The sequence below is a fragment of the Schistocerca americana genome, chromosome 1 (assembly GCF_021461395.2).
Source record: "Schistocerca americana isolate TAMUIC-IGC-003095 chromosome 1, iqSchAmer2.1, whole genome shotgun sequence".
Taxonomy (NCBI): domain Eukaryota; kingdom Metazoa; phylum Arthropoda; class Insecta; order Orthoptera; family Acrididae; genus Schistocerca; species Schistocerca americana.
In genome coordinates, this window is record NC_060119.1 from 653,594,511 (window position 1) to 653,619,445 (window position 24,935).

The 24,935-nt window shown below is 38.2% G+C and overlaps 1 protein-coding gene across 1 annotated transcript in view; it reads left to right on the forward strand.

Moving 5' to 3' along the window:
• Nucleotides 1-24,935, forward strand: part of LOC124608137 (long-chain fatty acid transport protein 4-like) — a 325,190-nt gene that overhangs the window by 285,904 nt on the left and 14,351 nt on the right. Inside the window, exon 7 of the mRNA XM_047139962.1 lies at nucleotides 12,190-12,336. Within this exon, the coding sequence (XP_046995918.1) occupies nucleotides 12,190-12,336 (147 nt within the window). The remainder of the gene's footprint in view (nucleotides 1-12,189; nucleotides 12,337-24,935) is intronic.

Genomic DNA, 24,935 nt, shown 5'->3' on the forward strand with positions numbered 1-24,935 from the left:
TTTTTCTATTTTGATAAACTACTGTGAAATGATTTGTCTAAAAGTAAGAAATAAAATAGATTAAAGGAACAGTTAACATGCCTTTTAATGATGCTCAAAATCATGCATTGTAAATGAGACTTCATGAACTACATAATCCACCAGACAAATATCCTTCAGTATGAGGAGGTACAAAAAAAAACTGGAATTATTTTTTAAAAGCTATATATTTTCAATTTTTTTACAAAACAGCTTTATCTGCTTCAAAATACTCGCCAGTGCTACTAAGACATTTGTCCCATCGGTGCCTCCACTGTTCAAAACATTTTTTGAAGTCATTTTTGGAAGTGTCTGACAGCTCCTCCCTCATTTTTTCCTCGACTTCTTTAATGTCATCAAATTGGTGTCCTTTCATGCCTCTTTTCATGTGTGGAAATAAGAAAAAGTCACATGGAGCCTGGTCAGGTGGGTAAGGTGCATGGGGCAGTGAAACCATGCCATTTTTAGCTCAAAACTGTATGACAGAGATGGCTGTGTGCAGGTGTGTTGTCATGGTGGAAGGACTAGTCTCCTGTCTGCCACAAATCGGGTCTTTTGTGATGAACACTGTTGTGCATTCTACTTAAAATTTCCAGATAGAAGATTTGACTGATGGTCTGACCTGTGGGAACAAACTCTGAATGAACTGTGCCCTTGGCACCAAAAAAGCAAATCAGCTTTGTTTTGATATTTGATTTGATGACTTGACAACATTTTTTTGGATGGGGTGACAATGACATCTTCCATTGGCTTGACTGTTGCTTTGTTTCTGGGTCATAACTGTAGTGCCGTGATTCATGTCCAGTAATGACCTTTGACAGAAAATCTGGATCAGTTTCAAGTTGTTGTTTCAAAGGACGACATGTTACAACTTGATGTTCCTTTTGATTGTCTATCAGAGCCCCAGGAACAAATGTGGCAGCAACCCCTTTCATTCCAAAATCTTCAACTAAAACTCACTGAAATGAACTCCAAGATAACACGCTAATCTCTGACAGTTGATCAATAATCAGTCGATAGTCTGTAAGCACAAGCTCTAGAATTTTTTCAATATTTTTTTGATTCAGGCTGTTGTCAGATATCCTGAACAACATCTATCATCAGTCGCCATTTTTAAGTCAAGCAAACCATTTGTACACTCGTGTTTTTCCCCCTTAAGTTGTTTTCAACATTAAAACAGGTTCAGCAGCATTTTTACTGAGTAGAAAACAAAATTTCACAGCTGCAGGTTGTTCACTTAAACTTGCCATAATAAAAACAAAACAAGAACAGAACAGAACTAGCAAAAACAATCACTACAGATGAACAGAACAAGCCAGATCAACAACACAGGTAGCACTGAACTGGCAATGAGTTGTGCTATACACGCCTAGTGGCAGAAATGCGTACTACACAAGCTCTGCCCACGACAATGTTATTTCGGTGTTTTTTGGGTACCCCCTCATACACCTAAAATTCTCTGTTTCTAAATTAAACATTTAACTTTAATTTCTCAGTCAGCACCTCATTTTCTGTACATGATTTTGAGCATCATTCAAAAGCAAGTCAGTTGTGTCTCTACTCTATATTACTTTTAGACTCACAAAACATTTATCCATTTTATAAGAACGTAGGCTTCCGCGGCCGGTGTCATAGTGATTAAAATTCTTCTGGGTATTATGCCACGTCATTGCTAAAAACTAACAACAATAATAAACTAAAACCGACGTTTCGGCCGAATTGCAATGGCCTTCCTCAGGGCACGACTGACCCGTCCATTTTTTCCCAAAGAATGTTTTTATATCAAAATTTCTTTTACTGATAGTTAAATATCACATCAATGTAACTTTTTATCTGCAAAATAGCTTGGCCTGGAATAAATGAACTTTTTGACATGTCATTTATTTAGCCAGCAGCAGCTGTTTGTGAAATATTACAGTTTTCTCTTAAATCACTAGTTAAGGTTTTTAGTTACACTGATTACTTTGAAGCATTTTTTTTAATTTTTTTAAATTTACAAAACTAGGTTTCACACTGGTCAGTTTGATGCCTCATTTGTCCATTTCCTACTCTTGGTTTGGCTGAATTCAAACAAAAATTTTCCCTCAAGTCAATAATTTTTTCTTAATTATCTTGATTACTTTCAGGCTATTACACCTTTTTTTGCAAAACTTCACCACAAGCTGGTCAATGTGATATGCCATTTCTCCAATCTCACTCTTTGTTTGCTATGAAAATTTGGGCAAAAGTCTGTTACTTAATTTCTAAGTAGTCTTGTTTTCACTACGCTCAAACTTTTGACGAAAATTCCATTTAACAAATAGAGAGAAATAGTAGCAATCAGGGTATTCCTCTAACCTGTCCACTGTTTGAATTTACATACAGCTCCACATTAGATAATGTAATACCTGTCAACCAGTACTTCTCACATAATATTTGTTACACTATGGTTTCATTACCATAAACTAACTGCCTTTATTTCATTTAAAATTTTATTACATTTAAAAGAATTTATGAGAAATACCTAAAATCACATTCAGCATTTGCCTTTGTAATATAATAGTAACAGAATGTCATTTGGTGTAACCTTTGCCTTTATGATGATACCTCATTCTTCCAGATATTCACTTTTCAGCTAGTAGTTTATCATTATCTATTTAGTAATGGGATGGTACAGTTTCAGCATTCCAAATAACTGCAGCTCATATCATCAGTCATGCTAGTGGCCAAAGGTAGACAGCACAATATATTCACAGATATGTCGAGGTGCTCCTGTAGATACTGTGGATAAGTATAAGAAGCACTGAGATATTCACTTTACAGAGCAAGTACACCTCCTTCTTGATTTTAGATGAGACATGGAGATCTACAAATTTTCTTTATCAATCATCCATCTTTAGTAGACTACGGTGATGGTAGCCTATGCATGTAAATTGGCAGCTTCCTCCATTCACTTATATAGAGTCAGCAAAATAATTTATTGATGGCATTTGTTGTATTTTTCATGACAGCTCACATGATTTCTGTATAAAATAGGTATGCTCAGTCTAAGTATCATAGTGTTATGGTGACCTATTTATGTTTGTAAATATGCAAAGGAACAGTTTTTGGACAGTACCCCTTCCTATTGTAATAATGTAAGAAAGAGCATTGATTTGCACAAGCATTGCTCTAGAGTTCTCACAGTATGAGCATTTACTTCTTTATTCCAGTACACACATTATCTGCATTTGAATGATCTGAACTGTGCAAACTGTGAAAAATTAATTTTGATCCTTCTCTTTGCCACTGCCATGCAAAGTCACAAAAGGCATGAGAACACTATGCGAATCAGGACCACACTGTTATGTTTTCCTCTTTGGATTTCACTGTAAGTGGAAGGCAAGAATCTAATAATTTCAATAATTATGTTTCTTCCGTAAGAAACCTGTTTGACTGAACATGACCCACCTCCCCATAAATATCTTCTCATCATGATAAGAGATGTCAATGCATATGTTGCACAATACATCACCAATATTAGTTAGTGTGAAGTGTGGCTTAAGGCAGGCTTCTCAACCATAAAGTAATGACACTGAAAATAGATTGTGTCTCTGTAGGTAACTATCTATATGTGTGCGTGTGCGAGTGTATACCCGTCTTTTTTCTCCCTTAAGGTAAGTCTTTCCGCTCCCGGGATTGGCATGACTCCTTACCCTCTCCCTTAAAACCCACATCCTTTCGTCTTTCCCTGTCCTTCCCTCTTTCCTGACGAAGCAACCGTTGGTTGCAAAAGCTTGAAATTTTGTGTGTGTGTTTGTGTGTTTTTTTATTGTGTCTATCTACCAGCGCTTTCCCATTTGGTACGTCATGGAATCTTTGTTTTTAATATATTTTTCCCATGTGGAATGTTTCTTTCTATTTTATTTGTATCTATATAGTTTGTAGTATTTATCCATATACAATTTTCAAGAAGTTATGTACCATTTTTTATTTTTTCTGTAACTTACAACTGGCAATTTGGAAGAACACAAAACCAACTTATTCATGCATAAATTGATCACATTAGAGATAATACATGGAGCTGCTTTTTCTAAATGCAAAATGGACACAAAGTGCTTGAAATGTTTCAGTTGTGAATGGAGTGACAGAGGGTAGTAACTCTGGAAACACAGCACTCCTTCCAGGCTTCATTATAAGGGCTGCCTAATGAATGATGCCAGGAAATGGAGCATTTTTTTATTTTTTATTTATTTATTTATTTTTGTGCATGAGCTCCACACTTGTCTCTTCAAACACTCATATGCTGCTGTCTGTTGCAGCCACAAGTCTTTTCTGAACACTATTTCTATAAACAAAAAGAAAATATTGTTGTTAATAATGGCTAAACTGTTGGGCAAACAAAAAATGGTTGAGTAATTTTTGTCTGCATCTGTCTGTGCTTTCTGCATTGAAAAACTAATGTTACACTCTTATTTTACAATTCATCATTAGTCACTCCACACATTACATATACTGCACACTTATCATTTCAAGTGACGTAAGGACCATGAAAACACTATACCTTTCTGTTACATGTGTTATGCTTTCCTGTTTACCTTTCTGATACACTGGATCAGCATACCTCTGTAGTGAAACAAAACATTGTTTGAAGTTAAAAATGAAAGAAGAATTGGTTAGCTTCTCAAAAATGAAAGAAGAAACATCAGAGCTTGCATAAATAAAAAATACCAGGTTAAATGATTCTGGAGAATTTCCCCTACTGAAACTAGAGAAAGGATCAATCAACATCATAAAGATGAAGAAAAGAACCTCTTATTTATAGAAAAATTGAATGTGGAATGACTCAATTGGTCAAATATGGCCAAAGTGAATAAAAATAATTTATTATTTATGAACTAGTTCTGAGATGCCTTTTGGAATATGTTGGTTTTGGGTCTCTACCTCCTAGTGCAACTTGTTGACGCAGTTTGATTCCTTCTTAGAAAAGACTATTTTACATTTTTTGTTGGTAAAAATATTAAGTCAGACTTTTGTTCAGTTAACCTTGATAGAGCTGTTACTATAATAATTACTAATGTTCATAATGAGTTGACAGACATTGATAGATATACCCCATGAACCATGGACCTTGCCATTGGTGGGGAGGCTTGCAAGCCTCAGCAATACAGATAGCTGTACCGTAGGTGCAACCACAACGGAGGGGTATCTGTTGAGAGGCCAGACAAACATGTGGTTCCTGAAGAGGGGCAGCAGCCTTTCCAATAGTTGCAGGGGCAATAGGCTGGATGATTGACTATTCTGGCCTGGTAACATCAACCAAAATGGCCTTGCTGTGCTGGTAGTGTGAACAGATGATATCAAGGGGAAACTAAAGACGTAATTTTTCCTGAGGGTATGCAGCTAGACTGTATGGCAATGCGTCCTCTTGGGTAAAATATTTCAGAGGTAAAATAGTCCCCCATTCAGATCTCCAGGAGGGGACTACTCAGAATGATGTCATTAGCAGGTGAAAGAAAACTGGCATTCTACGGATCAGAGAAAGGAGTATCAGATCCCGTAATCTGGTGGCAGGTACATTAGAAAATTTTAAAAAGGAAATGTATAGTTTAAAGTTAGATATAGTCAGAATTAGTGAAGTTCAGTGACAGGAGGAACAAGACTTCTGGTCAGGTGAATGCAGGGTTATAAATACAAAATCAAATAGGGGTAGTGCAGGAGTTGGTTTAATAATGAATAAAAAACAGGAACACAGATAAGCTACTATAAACAGCATAGTGAGTGCATTATTGTAGCCAAGACAGACACAAAGCCGATGCCTACCACAGTAGTACAAGTTCACATGCCAGCTAGCTCTGCAGATGATGAAGACATTGAACAAACATATGGTGCAATAAAAGAAATTATCCAGATAGTTTAGGGAGACGAAAATTTAATAGTCATGGGGACTGGAATTCAATAGTAGGAAAAAGAAGAGAAGGATCAGTAGTAGGTAAATATGGACTGGGGGTAAGGAATGAAAGAAGAAGCTGCCTGGTAGAATTTTGCACAGAGCATAACCTAATCATAGCTAACACTTGGTTTAAGAATCATGAAAGAAGGTTGTATACTAGAAGAGGCCTGGAGACCTGGAAAGTTTCAGATAAATTATTTAATGATAAGACAGAGAGTTGGGAAACAGGTTGTAAATTGTAAGACATTTCCAGAGGCAGATGTGGACTCTGACCACAATTTATTGGTTATGAACTGTAGATTAAAACTGAAGAAACTGCAAAAAAGGTAGTAATTTAAGGAGCCAGGACCCGGATAAACTGAAAGAACCAGAGGTTGCAGAAAGTTTCAGAGAGAGCATTATGGAACGATTGACAAGAAATACAGTAGAAGAAGAATGGGTAGCTTTGAAAAATGAAATAGTTAAGGCAGCAGAGGGTCAAGTAGGTAAAAAGGTGAGGGCTAGTAGAAATCTATGGGTAACAAAAGAGATATTGAATTTAATTGATGAAAGGAGAAAATATAAAAACGCAGTAAATGAAGAAGGCAAAAAGAAATACAAACATCTCAAAAATGAGATCGAAAGGAAGTGCAAAATGGCTAAGCAGGGATGGCTAGAGGACAAATGTAAGGATGTAGGGGCTATATCACTAGGGGTAAGATAGATACTGCCTACAGGAAAATTAAAGAGACCTTTGGAGAAAAGAGAACCACTTGAATATCAAGAGCTCAGATGGAAACACAGTTCTAAGCAAAGAAGGAAAAGCAGAAAGGTGGATGGAGTATATAAAGGGGTTATACAAGGTAAATGTACTTAAAGGGCAATATTATGGAAATTGAAGAGGATGTAGATGAAGATGAAATGGGAGATATGATACTGCATGAAGAATCTGACAGTACCCGAAAGACCTAAGTCGAAATGAGGCCCTGCAAGTAGACAGTATTCCATTAGAACTACTGATAGCCTTGGGAGAGCCAGCCCTCACAAGACTCAACTATCTGGTGAGAAAGATGTATGAGAGAGGTGAAATACAAAATACTCACATGAATTCTTTATAGATGAATCAAAATATTGGTTGAAGCTGACCTCAGGAGAGATCAATTTGTGTTCTGTAAAAATGTTGGAACACGTGAGGCAATCCTGACCTACAACTTATCTTAGAAGATAGATTAAGGAAAGGCACACCTATGTTTCTAGCGTTTTTAAACTTAGAGAAAGCTTTTGACAATGTTGACTGGAATACTCTCTTTCAAAAATGTGAAGGTGGCAGGCGTAAAATATAGGGGTTGTTAGTACCCCCATCGGGCGCCTCCCCAGGTGGCGGATAGGGGAATGCCTCCTAGATATAGGTGGTACTGGGGAAATCAAATACCCAGGGCGGACCAAAAACTAACGAAATGTAGCGTCTGAACTCCTAGGGGAGCGGCTACAAACAGCGTCTGTTCTCCATGTTAGGAGCGGCTGAACACACACTCTGGAACTTACAATCCCAGTTTTAACCTCGGAATGGCCCAAAAAGCCATCTCCCCCCTGAATTTCAAACAACTATGCATGATGTCAATTTCTCTAGATAGAACTACTCCAGGAGGTAACCAATCCTCCGCCGCTAACAGCAGCGCAATCAGGCCTAAGGATTCTGGAGAGCCTGAAGCACCATGTCGTTCAAGAAATTCAAGATCCTCTAAACTGAAGAAAAACAACATACATTTCTTTGGAACCCTAAATATTAACTCGCTCTTGAAGCCGGGAAAACTGAAGCAGCTCACCAAAGTCTTGAAGGTATATAAAATCCAAATATGTGCGCTGCAGGAAACCAGATTTACAGATGAAGATTTAATGGATTATGAAGGATACAGGATATTTAAAGGAAAGAAAGGCTGGAACCCATGTGGAAGAGGCCTTCCCCACCTTGGAACAGGCTTCATCGTGAAATCTAACTGGGTAAACTCAATAACCGACTTCCAGTCACCTAATGAACGCTTGTCTTTTCTCACATTCCGCGCCCTAAATAAAACCTATACACTTATTAATTGCCACGCACCCACCAACAATGACAATAAGAAAAACCCTCAGAAAGTAGATACTTATTGGGAATCTCTAGACCACGAACTTTCTAAAATCCCAACATCAAATGTGAAAATACTGTTTGGGGACTTCAATGCACAAATAGGCCAAGAAAAAAAATACAAAAAAACAGTAGGAAACTACCCAGCTCACAAAAGGACAAACAGAAATGGAGAAAGATTAATAGAACTATGCAAGGGTCATAACTTAAAATTAATGTCTACAAATTTCAAAAAACCTCCTAAGAAACAGAAAACATGGAAATCACCAAACACAAGTATTGGAGAGTTCCAGATAGATCACATAGCCATCACACACTATAATCAAAAAGAAATAATGAATGTGAGAGTTCGGAAAGGGGCAAACATTGTAACTGACCACTACTTATCGACAATCAAATTAAATGTCATAGCACAAAGAAAGAAACAAATACAAAACAGGAAAACTCAAAAGATAGATGCAAACATCTTGAAAGAGAAAAGAGAAGAATTCTGTCAAAACATAGTTATATGTTCGGATAAATGGGAAGATATAAAAGAAGAAATGATAAGATCTGCTCAAGAAGTCACAAAAATGATTAAGAGAAAGAAACACGAATGGTGGGATGAGATATGTGAGGAAGCAATAGAACAAAGGATGAAGGCATGGAAGAAATGGCACTCAACCAAAAGTGATAAGGACTACCTGGAGTTCAAACAGCAAAGATCTTCTACAAAAAAACTCATTAGATCAGTAAAAAGACTATTTGAAAAGAATCAACTTATACAAATGGATAAAGATTTTAAGAGAAACAATAACAGATCCTTTTACAGCACATTCAGACAGAAACTACAAAAATATGTAGCACCAAATCTGTGTCTTAAAGATACCAGTGGAAAACTAGCAATGAATAAATGAAGAAAATTGTGAAATATTAGCAAAATATTTTGAACAACTCCTCAACTGTCAGGAACCTATTGAAAAATTACCAGCCAACACCCCAAACACAGTAAACAATAATTCTGAACCCCCATGCCTCATAGAAATCAGAGAAATCATTAAAAACCTTAAGAACAATAAAGCACCAGGGGAAGACATGATAACTGCAGAAATGTGGAAAAGTGTGGATAATACAACTCAAGAAAAACTACTGGGAATAATCAATGAGATTTGGAGAACGGAACGTATACCGGAAGAATGGAAAACTGCATTAATCCACCCCATCTTCAAGAAAGGGGATAAAACCGATGCAAATAACTACAGAGGGATATCTTTACTTCCGGTGACGTATAAAATTCTATCTAAGGCCCTACAAAACAGATTGGAGAAACAACTTGATCAAGAAATTGGTGAATACCAAGCAGGCTTTAGGAAGGGAAGATCTTGTGTGGAGCAAATTTTAAACTTGAAGTTAATTATTAAATATAGACGATTAAGAGGAAAAGACATCTTTATCATGTTTGTTGACTTCAAGAAGGCGTACGACTCCGTTGACAGAACAACCTTGGTTAACATCCTTAGGGAGTTTGGAGCAGACAAGAAAACAGTCGCAATCATCCAAGAAACACTTACGGATACCTATGCAAAAGTAAAGTTCCGTGGTGAGGTATCCAGACCATTCAAAATCAGAACAGGATTAAGACAAGGAGATGGGTTGTCACCTACCCTATTCAACTGTGTGTTAGAAAAAGTTATTAGAGAGTGGAGGAAGAAAACGACTGAAGAAGGAATACAAAAAATCAGATTAGGAAGAATAAAGGATGGATTAGAAGTAGATTGCCTCGCTTTTGCTGATGACTTAGCGATTCTGGCAGGAAGTTTGGAAGAAGCAGTCAAACAGATCAATATTCTGAATGAAACAGCAGAAAAAGCAGGACTGAAAATCTCCTTTGAAAAGACAGAGTACCTAACCAATGTAAAAGAGGCACCAAACAATATGATTACAAAGTATGGCCAGATAAAGAAGGTTTCTAATTTCAAATATTTAGGGGAAATCATCCAGCCCAATGCTTCAGATAAAGAAGGAAATAAAACAAGAACAAGAAAAATGGAAATGGCATTCCAGCTAACAAAGAATGTGTACAACAAGAAGTCAGTATCAATTAACGCAAAAATAAGGCACTACAACACTGTGATTAAGCCAGAGTGTCTGTATGCATCTGAATGTTTAGCAATGAACACTAACAAGGAAATGGAAGCTATAGCAAAAAAGGAGCGAAAAATCATTAGAAGAGTACTTGGGCCGAGGTTTGAGAATGGGACTTGGAAGCTTAGAAGTAATAGAGAAGTGTATGACAAAATTGAGAAAGTGGGAGATACTATGAGGAAGAGAAGAGTAAGCTTTTACGTCCATTTGAAAAGAATGAATGATGAAAGGCTGACAAAGAAAATATTCATGTTTTTTGACAAGAACCCCAGAACCCAAATTACCTGGTTCAAAGAAGTCAAAGCAGACTTAGAGGAGATGGGTATAGGAGAAGATGATATAACCAACAGAGACTTAATGAGAGACAAAATTCAACATTTTGAAGGATTTGAAGTGAAGAAGAGAAGAACTGGAGGAATAGTGTGGACAGAAGACCGAAGGGAGCAGCACAGAGAGAGGATGAAGACATATTGGAAGAAGAGAAAAGAGGAGGAGCGCAATAGGAGAAATGTACATTGAAAAATAGTTGTTTAACGCGGTCCCTAGACGGCCAACATCGGAATAAAAAATAAAAAAATAAAAAAAAAATAGGGAGCAAAAGGCTATTTACAATTTGTACAGAAACCAGATGGTAGTTATAATAGTAGGGGGGCATGAAAGGGAAGTAGTGGTTGAGAAGGGAATGAGACAGGGTTGTAGCCTATCCCCAATGTTATTCAATCTATATATTGTGCAAGCAGTAAAGGAAACAAAAGAAAACTCTGGAGTAGGAATTAAAATCCAGGGAGAAGAAATAAAAACCTCGAGGTTTGCGGATGACATTGTAATTTTGTCAGAGATAGCAAAGGACTTGGAAGAACTGTTGAACTGAATGAACAGTGTCTTTAAAGGAGGATATAATATGAACATCAACAAGAAGAAGACAAGGATAATGGAATGAAGTCGAATTAAACCAGATGATGCTGAAGCAATTAGAGTAGGAAATGAGACACTTAAAGTAGTAGATGAGTTTTGCTATTTGGGGAGCAAAACAACTGATGATGGTCGAAGTGGAGAGGATATAAAATGTAGACTGGCTATGGCTAGTGAAGCATTTCTGAAGAAGAGAAATTTGTTAATGTCAAATATAGATTTAAGTGTCATGAAGTTCTTTCTGAAAGTATTTTATAGAGTGTAGCCATGTATGGAAGTGAAACATTGACAATAAATAGTTTAGACAAGAAGAGAATAGAAGCTATCGAAATGTGGTGCTACAGAAGAATGCTGAATATTAGATGGATAGATCACATAACTAATGAGGAGGCACTGAATTGAACTGGGAAGAACAGGAATTTGTGGCACAACTTGACTAGAAGAAGGGATCTGTTGGTAGGACATGTTCTGAGGCATCAAGGGATCACCAATTTAGTACTGGAGGGAAGTGTGGAGCACAGAAATCATAGAGGGAGATGAAGAGATGAATACACTAAGCAGATTCAGAAAGATGTAGGTTGCAGTAGTTACTCAAAATGAAGAAGCTTGCACAAGATAGAGTAGCATGGAGAGCTGTATCCAACCAGTCTCTGGACTGAAGACCTCAGCAACAACAACAGATATACAACAGATTTACGATAACTGAAAAACAGAAATTAGCAAACTTGGGGTGCACAAAAATAACAGAACTGATGCAAATAATTATAAAGAAGTACAGTGTTTAGGTGTCATTGCCTGTTTGGTATCCTTTATTAATACTGGCAAACTCACTACAAATACAATCCTGATGTTTTTTTTTTAAAAAAAAAAAAAAAAAAAAAAAAAAACACAACACAGTAGACAGGCAGAAAGAGAGTTCAAACTTTTCTAATATTTTTAAGTCCTCTAATGTATGTCCTTTGTAAAGCAGTGAAAAATTCTTACCAATAATTTTAACACCATTCATATAACATGAACTGTGTTTTTTTTCTATTTACTGATTTTTTAATGTTTAAGTTACTTGAATTTACTTGTCTAAAGTTAATTCAGTTATTTGTGATCTTATTCATCTTTTTTTCAGTAAATCTTGACAACAAAATAGGAGCAGTAGGTTTTCTGCCTCAGATCCTTCCAGAAAAGTTGTTCCCAGTGGCTTTAATCAAAGTAGATGAAGAGACACATGAAGTTATAAGGGATAAAAATGGATTATGCCAGAAGTGTTCATATGGTATGTGCTGGTTGGCAGTAACTATCTCCAGATACCAGTTGTGTGGTAATCTTATACTGTTTGTGTCTCATTTAAAGCTTTTCTGAACTATCGTGATCAGTGTTTGAAATAAATGAATGCAGTTCTAGCTTCATACTAGCAGCAGCAGCAGTAGCAGTAGGAATGTAGCGATTTACATTATATGGATTGAATCAGTATAACATCACAGTCAAATAAGTGTCCAATAAATTATGGTTAAGAATTTTCTGGTAGCATGTATCATTCATCACATATTATATGCCATGTTACATCTTACACATTTTTACAAATCAATGCTATAAATGTTTTTTATTTAGAGACTTTGAGGAACATGTCACATTTTATATACACTTTATTAATGCAATTTGGCTTACACATTATCACAGATAAAATCAGCTAGGCTATCAAACCAGCTTTAAGTATATTTTTGAGAGATTTTTGTTATAAATTTCTCTTAAACTGTAGAGTAGCTATTCTGTTGCTTTTAGTCCAGTACAAAAGTGGCTCACTTTGTATTTCACAGTGTCAGGCTGAGCTTGTAGAAGCACTTGTTTTTTCTCGTATCGTGTCCTGAGAATCAAGAATGTATTTTTAATGTATACACTGTAACAGCTACATTGGTATATGCTGAATATTGTTATATTACCAGAGAAGGAAAGTTGCTACTCACCATATAGCAGAGATGCTGAGTTGCGATAGGCACAAAATGAAAAAGAAGTGGTTGCTATACTATGCCTGCCACACCACACAATCAAAAACAGAAATATTAAATAGTAAAATTTAAAGAAAGGAAAATCCTAGAATTAATAACAACAGTATTTCAAAAAAACACTGCACCTGGTAAGGAATTACGGGTGATGGGGAAGGTGAAGAGATAGCATGGTAAGGGTGGGAAAGATGGTTTGCTGTTTGTGGGAGCATACAGGGATGTGGTAAGGGCAGGGTAGAGTTGCTAGGAGGAATTGTAAGGTTTGAGGAGGACGAGGAGGGAGGGAATGGAAGGGGAAAAAGGAAAGAAGTAGAGAAGAGGGAAGAGACTTGTGGATGCACGAGTGGTACAGAAGATTGATTAGTGCTGAAATGGGAGCATGGAAGGGGACAGGTAGGTGAAGGACAGGTACTAGCAAAGGTTGAGGCTGGGATGGGGTTACAGAAACACAGGATATATTGCAGAGAGAATTCTCACCTGTACAATTAAAAAAAGCTGGTATTGGTAGGAAGAATCCACATGGTATAAGCTGTGAAGCCGCCACTGAAGTGAAGCACAATGTGTTGGGCAGCATGTTCAGCAGTTGTATGGCCAACTGTCTCTTGGTCACAGTTTGTTGTTGGCCATTCATATGGTCAGACATCTTGTTGGTTGTCATACCCATGAAGCAAGTGGCACAGTGGTTGCAGCTTAGTTTGCAGATTGTACGACTGCTTTCACAGGCAGTACTACCTTTTATGGGATAGGAGGTGCCTGTAAGCGGACAGGTGTTGGTGGCAGTGGGAGGATATATGGGACAAATCTTGCATCTGCAATAGACCTAGATGCAAGATCTATCCCATCTGCATCTGCCATAGACATAGATGCAAGATCCGATGCATACATCCTTCCTCTACCAACTACCAGACAAACTGTGGCCAAGAGAAAGCTGGATCACCCAGTTGCTGAACATTCTGCCCAACACAGCGTGCTTCACTTCAATGACTGCTTCACAGCCTGTGACATCTCAATTCTTTCTACCAGCATCAGCCTTCTGATTTGCCCAAGTGGGAAATCTCTGTGCAATATATCCTACGTTCCCACAAACCCCCGTGGCCTCAACCTTAGCTAGTCCCTGTCCTTCACCTACCTATCCTCTTCCCTGCTTCCCTTCCAGCACTACACAGCTTGTCTGTAACTCAGTGCTGCCTCCATATGGTGCGTAGCAATCTATCCTTTTCAAAACCACAAATTTGCAAACAAGTATTGTGGTTATTGGTCTCAACTCTAGAGTCATTGACAAGCAGCCCTTAAAAATGTAGAGAACTATCTTACAATTAACAAAATACATGGCAAATTCACTGATAAACTACACCACAGATCACTGATACTGCAACACCATGGAGGCATGAATTTATTGTATATACAACTGCACAAAGTAGGGACAAGTAACACTATCTATATTCTGCATATAAGAAGAGAGTACACATCATGTTTCATATACAGAAATGATATTTCAATGCTGGTTGTTGATGAGAATATTTTGTTATGCCTCATATAAGTGTAAGAAATCTCTACTGGTATGTGTCAGAATTAGACAGTGGCAGGATTGTAAGGTATCAGAACTATGATTTATCATTAGCTGACAGCACTGCTTTCGGTTCTTGAGATCTCACAATTTTCATCTGAATGTGGAATTAATAGATTCAGGAGGGCCTTACTCAAGGCCGTGCAAGCTCAGTGGCTCCACACGACTTGTGCCCAAGAGGATGAACATTGTTAGCTCAACTGTGCAGAATTGTACAGCCAATTCACATTCCTTGGGTCAGTAATGGGCTTGTTTGCAGCAAGTGAAGTATCCACACTGAAATTGTAATGGCAGGTTGAACACCGTAGACCATTAATGTTGTGACCATTGTTACAGCTCCGCTTGATGGGATAGCAGAAAGAGGCTCTCAGTAACCAGACTGGGCACCGGAATGGCACCATGAACCTTTTCAGAGGAGTCCTGCTTCCATGTACAGCATCATATTAGATTTATCTGTGTTTGGAGGCTACTAGGACGATGAACATAGCCAGCATGCATTTGTCATCATCGTATGGATCCGGCACCTAATGTGGTGTTATGGATAGCCATTGGGTACAAAATATGATCAGCTCTGATTAATACAGCAGGCATTATACAGGATGACTCAAAAGAAAGTTTATATTTGGTGTGTCAGAATAAAAAAAGATATTGATTTAGTTTAAGGGATTTTTGTAGAATCAGGTGCATAGATGATCTGCGCACATTTAAAAAACTTGCACACTTACAAATGGAAAGGTTAGGAGCATCATGAACTGATGGGTTTACACTCTCCACGGCTTCACCCAACTTGATTACCTTGGTTGCCTGGATTTTGATTTGTCCAGTGTTGAACTAATCTCCTCAAATGTTTTGATCCATTTCTGGATAAGGCAAACACTTGGAGCATTGTGTATGCATGCATGCTCATGCGGCAATATCCATTAATAAAATATTCTGAGATTTCAAGCCACATCATGTGGTTACCTGCCCACAAGCTTTCTGCCATTGTCAAGTGGTAGACTGTCAAAGGAATGCTGATGCCATGCTTATATAACCATGCCACCTTCAGTGATGTCACTGGTGCCCAGTCACATGCTATATATAGCAATGTTTAGATGGCACAATCATTTCATCTGCTTCAATTCCCTAATCATAAGATCCCAGGCCATACTCAGTTGCAATCTATCATCTTTATTGAGGGTGTTGTCCAATATTTTGAGCTCTTTTGCTTCATTTATTATAATACCCCTGAAGCTGTTGGTCTGTTTAATAATAGAAGTATCATTGAATGCAATTCAGTATCCATTTTCCAGTGCATGCTTTGCTATAACTAATTTTTCAGGATAGTGTAGGCAGAAATATCTTTCATGTTGCATGCTGCACTGTTCAATAGTGCAGACAGTCTGACCAACATAAAGCTGTGCACACCAACACGGTATTTTGTGTATTCCAGGTGTTCTGAGGCCTACAGCATATTTCAAAGGCTTCATTAGTTCCCAGGTCTTTGCTGGGGGCCCAAATACTGTGTCAATTTGATGTGTCTTCAGGAGGCAACCAATCTAACCTGCTATTGAGCCACAAAACTGTAAACAAACACTCTTCTTCATGTCTTTTTTGGAGGCCTTCTGCCTTCTTGGCTTAGGTGAAACTTCTTGCAAAGTTTTTCTGTTGTTTTAATCATTTTCCTCAAAAACTTTACGCAAGTGGGTCAGTTCTCTCATTAAGTTTTCGGCATCTGAGACAGTTTTGGTTCAATGTACCAAGGTCCTAGAGTATTAAATATTCTCAGGTTTCAATGGATGTCACTGCAACAGAATACATCCATATGCGTCAAACTTCTATGTGGAGGAGACGAGGTACAGCATCAAATGCTTGGTGAAGCTGCATGTTAAAAAGGCCAATTTATTAAGCTCACTAGCCTTCCTACTATACAGCTGAGATGAGATGATGATCCCATGATTTGCCATCATTAACTGACTTGGTCACTTTTGGCTTCAGACAGGACTGGACTGACACAGAATGGTGCCACAACTAACATCATGAAGGCAGAGAGCCACAGAGAAGCAGAAAGGGAAATTCATTTGGCTTTCACTACAAAAACATGGAGAGAATGAAAAACTGCAGAAAGTACTGTTATCAATGTGACTGCAAGAAACTTTGGTGTGCATGCCATCTCAGCACTTAAGAAAAAGGGACCAAACTTTGCTCCTTCACCACACAGTATCCCTTTTGCTTACGTATTAAGGGGTGTTGAAAAAGCAGTTAATAAGTTTCTTAGTGAATCTGCAAAAGAAATTTGAAGAGAAATGAGCTGCATTTCTTTCTTCTTCTTCTCTCTCTTTTTTTTTTATCAAAACGGCCAGAACCAAAAGTAACCAGAGATGAACACAATGGCCTGTGTGCTCTCTGAAATGATCCTCTCACCGTTGTTCTGCCAGCTGACAAGGGCAATGCTGCCATCCTACTGGAATGACCTCACTAAGACAGAAAAATCTGATGGATGCTGGAGGAAGATATGTACTAAAAACTGTCTCGGGTCCCAACATCCAGATAGTGAGGAAGACTTTGGAGCTTCTCAAATGGTCATCACTGGAAGAGTGTGTTATTAAAAACCTCCTCCCTCAGGTGCCCAGACTACACACCTACAGTGTGCCAATGCTGCTTAAGAAGGATTCACTTTTAAGGCCTTTACTGAGAACCACCAGATTGCCAATCTATAAACTTGCAAAGCATTTGGCCAGCCTCCTCTCAATACATGATGGACATTGTGTGCACCATATAAAGAATGCAGCAGACTACATTGATCAAATTGAATGTATACACCTTGGTGAAGGGGATATTATGGTTACTTTCCCTATTCACATGTATGCCCATCACAGACTCTATAGACTTGCTTTCCCAGCACTTGCAATACCATCATGGATTTATTTAAACGTACTCTGAAGTCATTCTATTTTTTTACATGATGGAGAATATTTCAACTAGACAAATGGGTTGTGATGGGGAGCCCATTAGCTCCAGTTGTAGTCAATCTCTTTATGTCTTGTTTTGAGGATATGCCTTGGACAAGGATCCTGCAAAGCCTTGGTTGTTTCTATCACTACTTGACGATACATTTACCATATAGTCTCATGGACATGAAAAGCTGGAAGAGTTCCTGAAACACATTAACAACATCCATGACCACATAAAATTCATGATTGAAGTAGAGGAGAGTGGTTGCTTGCCATCCCTGGACGCCCTTGTCGGTCGTAAACTCAAAGGGTGTCTTGCTCACAGCATTTACTGTAAGCCCAGCCACAAAGATAGGTATCTGCACACCACCAGCTACCACCATCGAGCACAGAAATTGTCTATTCTGAGGACCTTGGTACATCAAGCTGAAACTGTCATATATGCTGAAAACCTTCCAAGAGAACTGAGCCACTTAAATAAAGTTTTCAAGGAAAACGGTTACAAAACAGACAAATTTTGCAAGCAGTTTCATCTAAGCTGTGAAAGCAGAAGGCCTCCAAAGAAGAAATGAAGAAGATTGTATTTTTACCATTTTATGGCTAAATAACAGGTAAGATTAGCTGGCTCTTTGAAGGAACATAGAATTGATAAAGTCTTTGGGCCCACAGCAAAGCTTCAGCAACTAATAAAGCCTGTGAAAGTCAATGTAAACTACAGAACACCTGGAATATACAAAATACATTGAGAGTATGGGCAGTTTTACGTCAGTCAGACTGTCTGCACTATTGAACAGTGCTGCACAGAACATGAAAAGTGTTTCTGCCTATGCTATCCTAAAAAAGCAGCTGTAGTGGAGCATGCACTGGAAAATGGGCACCAAATTGCATTCAAGAATAATTCTATTGTTAAATGGACTAATGGCTTCTGGGGTACATAATAAAAGAAGCAACAGAGATCAAAATATTGATAAGCTAAGTATGGCCTGGGATCATACGACTAGGGAATTGAAGCAGGTGCAGTGGTTGGGCCACCAAAACATTGCCATATATAATATGGAACTGGCTACCAGTGTCACCACTAGTGGTGGTATCGTTATATAAGCATGGTAGTGGCATTCCTTTAACAGTCAACCACTTGACAATGGCGGAGGAGATCTCTTCCAAAAGCTTGTGGCTTGAAACCTGAGACTATTTTATTACTTGGAGCATCATTTGTGCTATGCAGTCCCTGCTCACTGTGAAACTTCCTCCATGCTACAGTCACCCAAGTTGTCAGCAAGGCACTGTGCATGCTGGTGGTGGCTCCATAATGGTGTCAGCTTTGGTTACATGGAATGAACTGGGTCCTCTGGATATCTGGGTGGATGCCATTTGCACCCATTCACGGACATTGTGTTCCTCAAGAATGACGGAATTTTTATGGATGACAATGTGCCAAGTTACTGGGGCACAATTGTTTGCCAGTGGTTTGGAGCACAGTCTGGATAACTTGAGCAAATGGCTTGGTCACCAAGATCACCCAGCATGAATTCCTTCAAACATTTGTGGGACATAATCGAGAGGTCAGTTGATGCCCAAAATCCTGCACTGGCAACACCTGGCAACACTTGTAATTATGGATGGCTATAGAGACAGCACGGCTCAATGTTTCTGCAGAGGACTTCCAACAACTTTCTGAGTCCATGCTACATCAAGTTGCTGCACTACACCAGGAGGGGGGGTGGGGGATTCATATAGCATTGAGCACTATAGGACTTAACATCTGAGGTCATCAGTCCCCAGGCAAAAAAAATATCCAACATGATAGCAACAGGTATCCCATGACTTCTGTCACCTCAGTGTAAACTGTGTTGCATCCAGTAACTAAAATTTCGTTATTTCATAAACTTTCTGGTGTCTGGATTTTACTTGTCAGCATTGTGTATAAAATGAAACACTTGCACAACACAGAAACAATAATATATACCTTCTGATTAAAAAAAATGGCAAATGAATGCATAATAATGTTACAAGCCACCACTTGGTGAGTAGATTCTTTTATCTATCCAATTAAATAATAATGTAATAAGGATCATGTGGCATGTGAGGCTCATACCATCCAAATGGTTAGAGCTCATCCTTGCAGTTCCTTTAAATATGGATATGTGGATACAGGAGAGCCAAAAATTGGGTCAAATTTATGATTTGTAGGTTGTTCCACATAAAAGAATACTCTTAGTGTAGTACAATGGTGCAAAAAGGTCATGCTGTTATAAAAGTATAACAGAAACAATAAAACATTCTTTCAAAAATACCTGAGTCTACAGCAGCTGACATAATTCCAGCCGGCTGGAGTGGTCGAACGGTTCTAGGCACTTCAGTCTGGAACCGTGCTGCTGCTACAGTCGCAGCTTCAAATCCTGCCTCGGGCATGGATGTGTGTGATGTCCTTAGGTCAGTTAGGTTTAAGTAGTTCTAGGGGACTGATGACCTCAGATGTTAAGTCCCATAGTGCTCAGAGCCATTTATACACAATTCCAGAGACACAACTGTATGGTTAGGTCACAAGTGAATAAATCTGCAGTGTAATTTAAAAAGACAGTTGCCACAGGCAGTCAGTCAGTTAGGTGTTACTGTATCATCTTCCATGGAAATGACAAAAATTATCTCTTTAACAAGGTTTTTTCTCACATAGACTAGTTATGCCAGTGTTAAAGAATGGCCAGATTTCATGAACAGTTACCTCATCTCACTATTAATGTCCTGTCAAGAAGTTTTGCAAACCACAGTAAGTGGTTGGTCATATCTGCAAATATAAAATTCTGACTCAGCCTCTGTTTGTATTCCAGAAGAACTTTTCTTCTAGCTTGCCTTCTGCTATTCCACTGACCATGCGTTAAAATAAGTAAATGATAAAAGTACACCTATTTCAATTGTTTATCTGTTTAAAACATTCAGCTATAACATTCTTTTGGCGAGACTTAAAATTTTTGGCTTTCAAGGTGTATTAGGTTTCTTTTTTGTTGGAGTTTCAGGGCTACAGTGTTCTTCTTCCCTGTTACTTTTTTTAACTGTCAAAATGACTTTGTTTCAGTTGTCTAAGTTGCATCCTGTTGTGTTATTCATGGATTTATTTGCTACACCTTCCTTTAGTTTGCTTTCAAATTTAGGCTTTCTGTATGTCAGTCATTGCATGTCATAAATTAAGTGATTGGTGTTACTGATAGCTGCATTATTCAGTCCATTCTGAGAAAAAAGTAAATTTAATTGGGAATATTGTTCAATTAGTATTGTCATTATAGACATAATTACTCCTCATTACATCATATTCATACCTTTTTTTGAGTCATCAGTCTCCTGACTGGTTTGATGCAGCCCGCCCCAAATTCCTCTCATGTGCCAACCTCTTCATCTCAGAGTAACACTTGCAACCTATGCACTCAATTATTTTCTATTTTCCTCTACAGTTTTTGCCCTCTTGTACCATGGAAATCATTCCCTGGTGTCTCAACAGATGTCCTATCATCATTTACCATCTTCCTGTCAGGTTTACACATATTCCTTTCCTCTCCAATTCTGTGCAGAACCTTCTCATTCCTTACCATACCAGTCTACATAATTTCAATTCTCTTCTGCTCCGGTTTTTGCACAGTCCATGTATCACTACCATATAATGCTGTGCTCCAAACATACATTCTCAGAAATTTCTTCCTCAAATTAAGGTCTATGTTTGATTCTAGTAGACTTCTCTTGGCCAGGAATGCTCTTTTTGTCAGTTCTAGTCTGCTTTTGATGTCCTCCTTGCTGTATCTGTCATTGGTTATTTTGCTGCCTAGGTAACAGAATTCCTTAACTTTATCTACTTCGTTACCATCAATCCTGACATTAAGTTTCTTACTGTTGCCATTTCTGCTACTTCTCATTACTTTCATATTTCTTCAGTTTACTCTCAATCCACGGTCTTTACTCATTATACAGGGTGATTCAAAAAGAATACCACAACTTTAGGAATTTAAAACTCTGCAACGACAAAAGGCAGAGCTAAGCACTATCTGTCGGCGAATTAAGGGAGCTATAAAGTTTCATTTAGTTGTACATTTGTTCGCTTGAGGCGCTGTTGACTAGGCGTCAGCGTCAGTTGATGCTAAGATGGCGACCGCTCAACAGAAAGCTTTTTGTGTTATTGAGTACGGCAGAAGTGAATCGACGACAGTTGTTCAGCGTGCATTTCGAACGAAGTATGGTGTTAAACGTTGGTATAAACAGTTTACAGAGAATGGGTGTTTGTGCAAAGGGAAAAGTTCTGGACGGCCGAGAACAAGTGATGAAAATGTACACGCATCCAGAAAGCATTTGTTCGCAGCCCAGGAAAATCGACTCGCAGAGCTAGCAGAGAGCTGCAAATTCCACAATCAACTGTATGGAGAGTCCTACGAAAAAGGTTAGTTATGAAACCTTATCGTCTGAAATTGGTTCAAGCACTGTCTGCAGCTGATAAGATTAAAATAATCGATTTCTGTGATTTTATCCTTGCTCAAATGGAAACAGATGAATCTTTCGTTTCAAAGATTGTGTTTAGTGATGAAGCAACTTTCCACACTAACGGGAAAGTCAACCGTCACAATGTCTGTATATGGGGCACTGAGAATCCGCGGGAAACAACTCAGTATGAACGTGACTCGCCTAAGGTGAACGTTTTCTGTGCCATTTCAGCCAATAAAGTTTTTGGTCCCTTTTTCTTCGAAGGTGCTACTGTAACTGGACTACAGTATCTGGAGATGTTAGAGAATTGGCTGTTCCCTCAGCTCAAACAAGAAGCACAACAATTCATATTTCAGCAGGATGGAGCGCCACCACATTGGCACTTATCTGTCCGTAACTACCTGAACGTCAACTTCCCGAGGCGATGGATCGGCCGCCAGGCTGCCCGTGACAGAGCACTTCATCACTGGCCTCCAAGAAGCCCTGATCTTACCCCCTGCGATTTTTTCTTATGGGGGTATGTTAAGGATATGGTGTTTCGGCCACCTCTCCCAGCCACCATTGATGATTTGAAACGAGAAATAACAGCAGCTATCCAAACTGTTACACCTGATATGCTACAGAGAGTGTGAAACGAGTTGGAGTATCGGGTTGATATTGCTCGAGTGTCTGGAGGGGGCCATATTGAACATCTCTGAACTTGTTTTTGAGTGAAAAAAAAAAAACCTTTTTAAATACTCTTTGTAATGATGTATAACAGAAGGTTATATTATGTTTCTTTCATTAAATACACATTTTTAAAGTTGTGGTATTCTTTTTGAATCACCCTGTACTGTACATTCCATTCAGCAGATCATGTAATTCTTCTTCAATTTCACTGATATCCTTTCACCTTGAATTCTAATCCCACTTCTGAACTTTTCTTTTATTTCCATCATAACTTATTCGATGTACAGATTGAGCAGTTGCGGTGAAAGACTATATTCCTGTTTTACACCCTTTTTAGTCCATGCACTTTGTTCTTGGTCATCCACTGTTGTTATTCCTTCTTTCCCCTTATACGTATTGTATATTACCTGTCTCTCCCTATAGCATATCCCTATTTTTTCAAAATTTTGAACATCTTGCACCATTTTAAATTGTCACACTTCTTCCTGGTTGGCAAATACCATGAACAACTACATTCCCGTCGCCCATACAATTAGATTTTCATCTCCTTTTATGTAATATATTACCCTTTCAATATCCTCATACACTTTCCTACCTCTTCATCTACAGTTTGCGACATCAGCATGTATACCTGAAATATCATTGTCGGTGCTGGTTTGCTGAGGATTCTGATAAGAACAACCCTATCACTGCACTGTTCACAGCAACACACTCTCTGCCCTACCTTGCTATTCATAATGACTCCCACTTCTGTTATAGTATTTTCTGTCTACATTGATATTACGCTATACTCATCTGACCAGAATTCCTTGTCTTCTTTCCATTTCACTTCACTGATCCCTATTATGTCTAGATTGAGCCTTTGCATTTCCTTTTTCAGATTTTCTAGCTTCCCTGTCATGTTAAATCTTTCAATATACCACACCTGACTCATGGAATGCTATCCTTTTGGTGGTTATTCAGTGTTTTTCTCATGGTCACCTCCCCTTGGCAGTCCGTTCTGAGGGATTATTATTATTATTTCTTTACTTTCTCAGACGTTAAGTCTGGTTAAAAATGGGACGTGACGCGGACCTTGATCAAGTGTCACTTCCTTTTAACTGTACGGTATATGTTATATTGCATTTAGGAACTTTTGGGTAATTGAACATGTATCAATAATTACGGATTTCTGTAATTGTATATATAAGTTTGGATGTAGCTGTATTGTATTGATGTACTGGAGGATATTGTGTGGTATGACTCCTGTAGTTGATAGTATAATTGGTATAATGTCAACTTTATTCTGATGCCACATGTCCTTGACTTCCTCAGCCAGTTGGATGTATTTTTCAATTTTTTCTCCTGTTTTCTTTTGTATATTTGTTGTATTGGGTATGGATATTTCGATTAGTTGTGTTAATTTCTTCTTTTTATTGGTGAGTATGATGTCAGGTTTGTTATGTGGTGTTGTTTTATCTGTTGTAATGGTTCTGTTCCAGTATAATTTGTATTCATCATTCTCCAGTACATTTTGTGGTGCATACTTGTATGTGGGAACATGTTGTTTTATAAGTTTATGTTGTAAGGCAAGCTGTTGATGTATTATTTTTGCTACATTGTCATGTCTTCTGGGGTATTCTGTATTTGCTAGTATTGTACATCCACTTGTGATGTGATCTACTGTTTCTATTTGTTGTTTGCAAAGTCTGCATTTATCTGTTGTGGTATTGGGATCTTTAATAATATGCTTGCTGTAATATCTGGTGTTTATTGTTTGATCCTGTATTGCAATCATGAATCCTTCCATCTCACTGTATATATTGCCTTTTCTTAGCCATGTGTTGGATGCGTCTTGATCGATGTGTGGCTGTGTTAGATGATCGGGTGCTTGCCATGTAGTGTTTTCTTTTTCCAATTTACTTTCTTCGTATCTGTTGATGTTACGTGATCTGAAGGGTTGTAAAGGTGGTTATGAAATTGCAGTGGTGTAGCCGATGTATTTATGTGAGTGATTGCTTTGTGTATTTTGCTAGTTTCTGCTCGTTCTAGAAAGAATTTTCTTAAATTGTCTACCTGTCCATAATGTAGGTTTTTTATGTCGATGAATCCCCTTCCTCCTTCCTTTCTGTTGCTGAATGTATGTGATGTATTCTATATTTGTGGCATTGTGAACGTGTAAGTGTATTGAGTGCTTCTAGGTCTGTGTTACTCCATTTCACTACTCCAAATGAGTGGGTCAATATTGGTATAGCATAAGTAT